General features: G+C 35.7%; 1 protein-coding gene across 11 annotated transcripts in view; it reads right to left on the minus strand.

The window, feature by feature from the left end:
- Positions 1–10,000, minus strand: part of LOC135094481 (uncharacterized) — a 406,203-nt gene that overhangs the window by 362,620 nt on the left and 33,583 nt on the right. For all 11 annotated transcript variants that reach the window (XR_010263832.1, XR_010263829.1, XR_010263831.1 and 8 more), the window contains exon 3: positions 1,892–1,961. Coding sequence is in view for 3 of the 11 variants with exons in the window: in XM_063994607.1 (XP_063850677.1) it covers positions 1,892–1,961 (70 nt within the window). In the remaining 8 variants the exon portion in view is untranslated. The remainder of the gene's footprint in view (positions 1–1,891; positions 1,962–10,000) is intronic.

A 10,000-nucleotide genomic window follows, 5' to 3' on the forward strand; every position in this document is an offset into this window, starting at 1 on the left:
TGTTTTATTTCAGTATTTGTATTCAACATTTCCAATCTTATTATTTTCTTTTTATTTTGTCTATCTGTTCTATCTATTTCATCTATCTGTCTTATTCTACTCTATTTCATTCTATTTATCCAGTCCAAGTTACTGTATTGATTCTCTCTCTCTCTCTCTCTCTCTCTCTCTCTCTCTCTCTCTCTCTCTCTCTCTCTCTCTCTCTCTCTCTACTAAGGCCCTGATTACGCCTTCATGTTGTTTGGATTTCATTTACTCTCTCTCTCTCTCTCTCTCTCTCTCTCTCTCTCTCTCTCTCTCTCTCTCTCTCTCTCTCTCTCTCTCTCTCTCTCTCTCTCTCTCTCTGTCGCTCACCTAATATCCTATAGAGAAATTGTGTGGTTTCGACTCCTATAAATAGCTCTCTCTCTCTCTCTCTCTCTCTCTCTCTCTCTCTCTCTCTCTCTCTCTCTCTCTCTCTCTCTCTCTCTCTCTCTCTCTCTCTCTCTCTCTCTCTCTAAAGGTAAAGGTGAGGCTGCAAACTGTAGATAAATATAGAAAGCAAAAACTAGTGAACACAAGAACGCGAAAACAAGGGAGGGTGCAGGAATCCCCCAGACCTACACGTGGCAGTCCCTGTATTGAAGCACACCTGTCAATTTTCACCTGTCTTCCCCCTCCATAAGAGTAATATTGTTCTAAATCTCCTTAATGACTTGGTACTAAACACCTGATTACTGGGTTTTATTAATCTATCACACTAAGTTTCTTTTTGGGTCTTTTTTTTAATATTTGTGAAGTTTAAAGTAATTATTTCTTGTTTTGTAATAATTGGTGCTCGTGAGGATTTTGTTTATGTCACTCTTGTCATTTCTATTATATCATTTAATCCTATGACCATCTGCTAATATTCATGCCATCGGGGAGAAATGCATGGGACTCGTAAACTAGAGAAAACGTTGGTCTAATTTCGTCTTTTTGGGGGAAACTAGACAATTTAATTCTTGTTCAGATTAGTGACAGTTCTGTTTGTCATTTCTGTTAACTGTATTGTCGTTGGATAATTTTATGACAGTGTAGAGAAATGACTTAATAGACGCACGTATATAGCGAAAACGTGAGATTAATTTCGTTTTCTTTTTTTTTTGGCGGGAGACTAAATTATTTGAGTTTAGTCCTGATCACTGACCCCCAAGGAAAGTGTTTTGTTTCATTTCATATACTGCTTAATTTCACGGCCGTTTGTTAACATTCCTGGTACTGGAGGGATATTAATTACATAGACACACATTAATAGAGAAAACGTGAGGTTAATCTTTTTTGCAGGGATACTCAGTTATTTACGAGGTTGTGGTGGAATGTGTCCTAAGTTTGTGGTGGTTATGAAAAAAAAAATTGTTTGTTGTGGACAGTTATGGAAAAAATATTGTTTGTTGTGGAGTTATGGAAATATTGTCTGTTGTGAGTGAAAATGGAAAAAAATATTATGTTCAGGGTTATTATCGGAAAAAATTGCTTATGTTTTGGCTGATTAGGGAAAGAGAATGATTTGTGTTGTGTGTTATGGGGAAAAAATGTTGTTTGGGTTTTGATTATGGAAAAAGAAAATGTTTATAATGTCAGTAATTCTAGAAAAAAAAATGTATACGTTACTTATAGAAATAAAAAAAAAAGTTCATCATGTAAAAAAAAAGGTTATGAAAAAACTGCTCATGTAAAAACATCTGATTACGATATAAAAAATAAAATAAAATAAAATGGAAACAAAAATACTTTAAAAAAAACTGCTTATATTCTGAACAATTAAAAAAGTCTTACTGATGATGATGATAAAAAATAATGAAGATGGAAGAAAGAAGAGTATGGTGATAAAAGAGAAAATGGTAAAAAAAACACAAATATTTATACTTACTGTGTCCCTCTGTCCCTGTCCCTGTGTCCCTGTGTCCCTGTGTCCCTTTGTCCCGCGACTCGTGCATTCTCTGGAAATACAGATATAATTTAGAACAGGGAGATAACACACAGACAGACGCACAAAGACACACAGAGAGGGAGAGAAAGGGAAGATGGAAGTAGACAGAGAGAAAACGGGAAATAAAGGCAGGTACACAGACGGGGAGCGAGATAAAGAAAATTAGGAGAGGTAAAGAAAATAAGATAATGAAAATAAAGGGAATATAAAAAAAAATGACAGAACAAACAAACATATAAATAGAAAAGAAATTAGAGGAAGAGAAAGAGACGGATAAAAATTAGGTACAGATACACAAAAGGAGACAAACAGAAATAAATATAAAAAAAACAAGAAAAACAAAAACAAACAAATAAACAAACGTAAAAATACTTACATAAATTAGAATAGAGAACAAGAGAATACTGTAACACACACACACACACACACACACACACACACACACACACACACACACACACTAGTTACTATGAAACTGTTTCGAATCTGTTTGTTGAAAATTTGCGGCCCGTGAAATAGGTGGAGAGTAGCGACTGAGAATACATTACTGAAGGCACCAGGAGGAGGAGGAGGAGGAGGAGGAGGAGGAGGAGGAGGAGGAGGAGAAATATAATGTCACAGTGAAGCATTAGCAATTTCCAAATCCTGATGAATTAGAGGCTTTTGCGCTAGAGAGAGAGAGAGAGAGAGAGAGAGAGAGAGAGAGAGAGAGAGAGAGAGAGAGAGAGAGAGAGAGAGAGAGAGAGAGAGAGAGAGAGAGAGAGAGAGAGAGAGAGAGAGAGAGAGAGAGAGTTCCACTACCCACTTTTAGCAACATCCACTTTCCAAGCTTACCACAAACAGCAACATTACATCAAAGAGGAGGAGGAGGAGGAGGAGGAGGAGGAGGAGGAGGAGGAGGAGGAGGAGGAGGAGGAGGAGGAGGAGGAGGAGGAGGTGGTAGTGGTGGTGGTAGTAGACATAAAAGAACATCACCATTAGAATTCTTGTTAGTAGGAGGAGGAGGAGGAGGAGGAGGAGGAGGAGGAGGAGGAGGAGGAGGAGGAGGAGGAGGAGAGCTGATACAGTCTCCCGGGAAGCGAGTGGGAGAGATTATAGCATCATTACACTGGGAGAGATAAAGGGAAACACAAAGGAACACAAGGGAGGGGCAAGCAGAGAAGCAGAACTGTTACCCCTTTAGAGAAACTGCAATTACCGTTACCTTTGATAATTATTCTGTTAAGGGCAGGTGTGTTTGACCCTTTCCCCCTCCCCCTTCCCCCTTCCTCCTCCTCCTCTTCCTCCTCCTCTTCCTCTCCCTATTCCGTGTAGTTTCATTGCCAAGTTATCTGTGTTTCTGTAATCATGAACAGGTGTGTGGTGGTGGTGGTGGTGGTGGTGGTGGTGGTGGTGGTGGTGGTGGTGGTGGTGGTGGTGGTCCTTCTCTTCTTTTTCTTCCTGCATTTCACTTCAAACGTTATTATTTTTATTTTATTTCTCTCCTCTCTTATTTATCCATTTCTCTATTTATCCATCTTCCATAAGCTATATATATTCTAATCTTATCTATTCTCCTTCTCTTCCCATTTCACTTAATTAAAACGGTATTTTCATTATATATCACCTTCATCTTCACTAACTTATCTATTTATGCATTTATCTGTATTTCTTATGTATATTTTCTATCCTTCTCTAATTAATTTCTCATTTATTCTATTTTTTTTCCCACATCCAAATTCTTACCTATTATTTTTTTTTCATTTTCTGTCATCAATTAATCATAAAAACCTCCCTTAGTTTATCTGTAATCTCTCTCTCTCTCTCTCTCTCTCTCTCTCTCTCTCTCTCTCTCTCTCTCTCTCTCTCTCTCTCTCTCTCTCTCTCTCTCTCACATCGAAACACTTTTAATCCTTGCCTATACCCAATTAATCATGAATACAATCTCTCTCTCTCTCTCTCTCTCTCTCTCTCTCTCTCTCTCTCTCTCTCTCTCTCTCTCTCTCTCTCTCTCCGCAAAGGTCATGCAAGGTGTGTGCCAATAAAGGTCTTATGTGCTAAGATTTAATGGGCTTTGCAATGGCACCGCGCGAGAGATGGAGGGGGCTGAGATGTAGAGAGAGAGAGAGAGAGAGAGAGAGAGAGAGAGAGAGAGAGAGAGAGAGAGAGAGAGAGAGAGAGAGAGAGAGAGAGAGAGAGAGAGAGAGAGAGAGAGAGAGAGAGAGAGAGAAATTGACGAGCAGAGAGATATAGACAAGAAGGAAAAAAAGAAACTAGATAGATAAATAAACTGATAGATAATTAGGTAGGTAGAGATAGATAAATAAATAGATAGATAGATAGATAGATAGACAGGATAACTAGAAGAATAACAATACGTACGAATATGACCACAAGGAAAATAAAAGAACTTACTGAGGATTGATGAATAAAACAGACCACCATGCACAAAATGAACGGGTAACTCAAATATCCGAAAGAAAACGAGACGAAAGCAAAAAAATACATATCCCTGGAAAACAAAAGGAGATAAAAAGTAAAGAAATAAGTAAAGAAAATTAAAATCTAAAGGAAAACAGTAGAAAACACGATCTTGAAAGCAAAACCAGAGGAAAACAAACCAGGATAAGAAAGAAACAGGCAAAAAAAAAAAAAAGGGAAAAAACGTGATAATAATTAAAATAACAAATCATGAAAAAACAAACAGAAAACGGAGCATTAACACCAAAACACTCAAAAAAAAAAAAAGGATGGAAAAAAAAACGCAATAAAACCTTTCAGAAAACAGACAAAAAGACAAACCATCACAGAAAAAGAAAACGAAGCAAAATAACGAAAAAAAACCAGCAAATAAACAAAAACAAAAACACATCCTTATCCAAACCAAGCCAAAAAAAACAAGACAAGGCAACACAACACCAGTGACTCGGTTCTATAAGTGTATTTTCCATATAAACTCCGCTAGGCAGCCAGGGACCCAGCCAACGAGCAAGGCGAGGGGCGCGGCACTCCCCACACGGCGCGGGAGAGGAAATGAACACAAACAGAAGCCAAACAAGATGCAAATGACTCACTGACACGAAGCCACGCCGCCCGAACAACGCAAACAAGACCTAAACACGGCAAGACATGTTTAAACGTGTCCGTCAAATACTTCCAAACGAAACTGACCCTGAAACAAAGAGTGTGTGTGTGTGTGTGTGTGTGTGTGTGTGTGTGTGTGTGTGTGTGTGTGTGTGTGTGTGTGTGTGTGTGTGTTTAGGAGCAACTGAAATGAAGTGGTTTATAAATAAGAGAAAGGCATAAGTGTACTAAGAGCTCTGTGTGTGTGTGTGTGTGTGTGTGTGTGTGTTTAAGTGTGACTGTGTGGGGGGGAGTTTTAGGTGAAATTTGTGTATATATGTGTTAAGTTTGATAAAAATGTAAATGTGGGTCAAAGTTTGTGCTGAATTATGTATTAGTGTTTTGTGTTGAAAATGTGTTTTGTGTGTTTGTGTGGAGGGATGCAAGGAGGGGCTGGGGCCAGAAGGGGGAATATTGGGGGCGGGATGTGGTATGGTGGGGGTGTTTTGTTGTGGAGGGTGCTGTGTGTGTGTGTGTGTGTGTGTGTGTGTGTGTGTGTGTGTGTGTGTGTGTGTGTGTGTGTGTGTGTGTGTGTGTGTGTGTGTGTGTGTGTGTGTGTGTGTGTGTGTTTGAAATGTTAATGCCTGTTTGTTGTAGAATTTTATTATTATTATTATTATTATTATTATTATTATTATTATTATTATTATTATTATTATTATTAATGTTATTATTATTACTATTATCATTACTATTTCTCCAACTACTACGACTACCGCTACTACTGCTGCTGCTACCACTACCACTACTGTTTTATCATTATTATTATTATCATTATTATTATTATTATTATTATTATTATTATTACTATTATTATTATTACTATTATTATCATTATTATTATCATCATCTTTATTATTACTGATATTATTATTTCACTTCATTTACATTCCTTCCATTTGTAATATTATTCCTATTTCTAAAACAGCAGCAACCACCACCACCACCACCACCACCGCCACCACCACCACCACCACCCTTCACTAGGCAGGCGCGTCATCACAGTTCCCTGTTTTTATATTCCTACCAACAAGAGCGCCTGTCCATATTTTTTTACGACTCAGATACTTTCCTTTCACTTCTCCTTCCGGTTATTAGCAGCGTGTAGTGTGTGTGTGTGTGTGTGTGTGTGTGTGTGTGTGTGTGTGTGTGTGTGTGTGTGTGTGTGTGTGTGTGTGTGTGTGTGTGTGTGTGTGTGTGTGTGTTGATTTCCATTTATGTAAGATCAGGCCAAGGACGACGACAACAACAACAACAACAACAAAAGCAGAATAAATAAATAAATAAATAATGAGAAAACGCCAAACTTTATTTCCCAGTTTTCCAGTTTAATGTGTTAGTAAAGCTGAGACAGAGGATGTTCAGTGTAGAAGAGTGGGCCAGTTGAGCGTCACTGAAGAAAAGAAGAAAGCTTAACAATTAAAAAAAAGACAAGAAATTAAAGAGACAGGCTGGTAGATTGAGGAATTACAGTGATCACCGCTTTTAGGAACAGGGTAAATGTAGGTGAACCTCAAACAAGGAGACGTAGAGGTTGATAGAAATGGAAGAGTTTGACCAGGCAAGGTGCAAGCAGGGAGGCACAGTTGCAGGGTACAATAGAAGGGATCACATCAGTCCCACAAGCATTTAGAGGGTTAAGACCAGCAAGGGTATGTGTGCTGCTGTGTGTCAGGTGTGTGTTGTTGTTGTTGTTGTTGGATTGTGTGTTAGTGTGTTGGTTTGTGTTGGCGAGTGTTTGTGAGTGTGTGTGTGTGTTGCATCCACAGAGAGCGTTTCTTTTATATTTTTCCTCGTCTTTTTCTTCACTTCACTTTTTCTCGTCAACATTTTCTCGTAAACTTTTCTCCCAGTGTTTCCTTCACTCACACTTAATTTCAGATACTCTTCGTAAAATATATCCCTACTTTCTCGGGCGTTTTCTTAATACCGTCTCCTTTTTCCTCATAAACACGTCCATTTCAATATTTTAGTCAGTTCCTCACCTCATTTCAGTTTTCCCCCTAAGGCATCATATTCTCAAATTTCTTTCCCTTTCCTTAACTTTTTTCCTTCCTACCCCCATAAATATGTCTTCGTTCTTAAATTTTCTTACGTATTTTCCTCACTCCAAGTTTCCTCCTGCCGTATCTCACTCGTCTTTTTTTTACTATTCCTAGTTTTTTTCTCCATAATCAAGTTTTTTCCTTCTGTATTTCCTTCTCTTCATTCACCTCAGTTCTTTCCTCCTATCTCATTTCAGTTTATTTTCCTCTTATTTTCGACATGTATATATTTTCTTCGTCTCTTTTTTGGTAATATCAGTTTATTTTATTTTATTTTATTTTTTAAGATGGCGTGAGACTTCTTTTTGTCAATATTCATCATCCTTTGTTATCTCCAAGTTTTTTTTTTTTTCTTCTTTTCCTGCAAACCCATTCTAACCCTTTTCTTCATCATTTTCAACCCTTTTCTTCATCATTTTCTTTCAAGTATATTCCCAGTGTTGTCTTCCATGTTTCGTATTAATTATCTATCCTGATTTCCACATTTTCTTCATTTTTTTTTTTTAACAAGCTGATCTGTTTGTTTTCCTTCTTCACGTTATTTATTATTTTTTTTCCTATCTCATTCCAGTGTTTTTTTTTCATAATTTTCTTAACTGTATTTAAATAATTTTCCTTCCATAAGACGTCATATTTATCTTGATTTTGATTTTTTTTCTAAGGAGAGAGAGAGAGAGAGAGAGAGAGAGAGAGAGAGAGAGAGAGAGAGAGAGAGAGAGAGAGAGAGAGAGAGAATCTTTTCTTCCTATTTTCCATCCTTTCTTAACTTCATCTAAGTATTTTTTTCCCTCCAACATATCTCATTCCATTTTCTTTTGTTTTTTTAAGCATTTACTTAAATATATTCCCACTTTTGCCTCCGAAGACGTCTCACATTCATTCAACCTCCCATTTTCTTCATTTTTTTACAAGTTTCTCCTCCTTGACACGTTTCCTCATTTTATTTTTTTATTTTTTTTTTTTTAATAAGGCAAGTGACAGTTTTTTCTTGATGTTTTCCGTCTCTTCTTAACCCCATCTTAGCATTTTTCCTCCAAACATATTTAATTTCAGTCTTTTTTTAACTATTTATATATATTTTTTGTCTACTATTTTTTTTTTTACTTCACCATATCTCCTATCTTTTTTATTCATTATTTATTTTTCTCTCTCCTTCACTTCATTTAATTTTTTTTCCTCAACATTTCATTCTTGTCCTTTTTTTCGTGTCTTCCTCACTTTATTTCCTTTTTTTTTTAACTCAAAGCACATTACAATTTTCTTTTCATCATTTATATTTTCTTTTCGTCTCTTCCTCATTTCATTTCAGTATTTTCCCTCCAAGCACATCTCGTTCCAGTCTTTTTTTAAGCGTTTACATTCTTTTTTTTTCAGTCTCTTTACTTCATTTCACCTTTTCTTTTTACTTTAAACATATACAATCTCGTTCCAATCTTTACCTCTTTTTTTTGTTCATATATAATTTTTTTTAAAGTCTACCCCAATAAAACGTCTCATTTTTCATCCTGACTTCCATTTTCTACAGTTTGCACAAGTTCCCCCTTCTTGACATGCATTTTTTTTTTTTTTCAATTCTTTTATATTCTTAAGATGGCGAGCGAGGTTGGGTCACTTCAAAAAAATTATAAAAAAAACAATAATTAAAAAAATACATCTTACACTAACAAACTCCTATTTTTCTTGAGGGAGCGCGGAGACAGTAACAATTTTATTCCATTACGTTCAACCCCAAAGAGTCCGCCCCTGTGTGTAAGTAAATTAAGTGGAGTAAAGTATAAGTAAAGTTTGGGTAAAGTATTGAAGGAGAGCAGAGAGAAGGAGAGAGGGAGAGGGAGAGGGAGAGGGAGAGGGAGAGGTAGAGAGAGGGAGAGGGAGAGAAGAAGGCCTAACGAAGCAACCAAGACTACCAGGAATAAAGGGTTGAATATAATGGAAAAAAAGGGTTAAAATCGTAAAAGAAATATTGAAAAGGTAAAAAAAAAAAAAAAAAAAAACAGAAAATATTGGGCGGTTTACGAAATTATTAAAGGCATCGAAAATTTAAGAAAAACGAAAAATATTGGATATACGAGAAGTCACTAGGAAAATATTAAAAAAAGTAAAAATCACACCAATACTTGGCACAGACACATGAAATCAATAGGAAAGTATCGAAAAATTAAGGAAAACTACAGCGAGAAAAAATCAAAAGGAAATAGAATAAGTTATTAGAAAAATACTGAAGAAAAATGAAAATCACAAGAAAATACTGAAAGAGAAATACAATAAAGAATTTAAATATACTGAAAAGGAAGCAAAAAAAGGAAAATACTGAAAAAAAAAGTCACCAGGAAAATATTGAAGAAATAACAATAACTAGAAAATATTGAAGAGACCATAAATAACTAGAAAATATTAAAGACACACACAATAAATAACTAGAAGATATTGAAGAGATACAATAAATACGCAGACAATATTGGAAACACACAAAAAAAATATTGGGGACATAAATAAGAAAATAATGAAGACACGAAAAGAAAATAGACACACAATAATCAGGAAATAATGAAAAAAAAGCAACAAATCATTACATAAACATTCAAGATTACGTGAATATTAACAAAAAACGAAAATAAACAAACAAATTTATCAATACAGAAATATTGAGAAAGGGAAAAATTACATCAATTATTAAAGAAAAAAATTTAATGGAAACATGAATTACATAAACATGAAAGATTATAAAGAAAAGTATTACAAAAAAGAGGAAAAAAAAGAAAACTGGGGAAAAAATTGGTAAGAGGAATCATTAGAAAAATAAAGAAAAGAGCAAATCATATTGAAGAAGGAAATAAAAGACGAATGACAAGAGAAAAGAGGAAATCAAGAAAATACTGAGAGGAAAAAGACCAGAGATTCA

The sequence above is a fragment of the Scylla paramamosain genome, chromosome 45 (assembly GCF_035594125.1).
Source record: "Scylla paramamosain isolate STU-SP2022 chromosome 45, ASM3559412v1, whole genome shotgun sequence".
Taxonomy (NCBI): domain Eukaryota; kingdom Metazoa; phylum Arthropoda; class Malacostraca; order Decapoda; family Portunidae; genus Scylla; species Scylla paramamosain.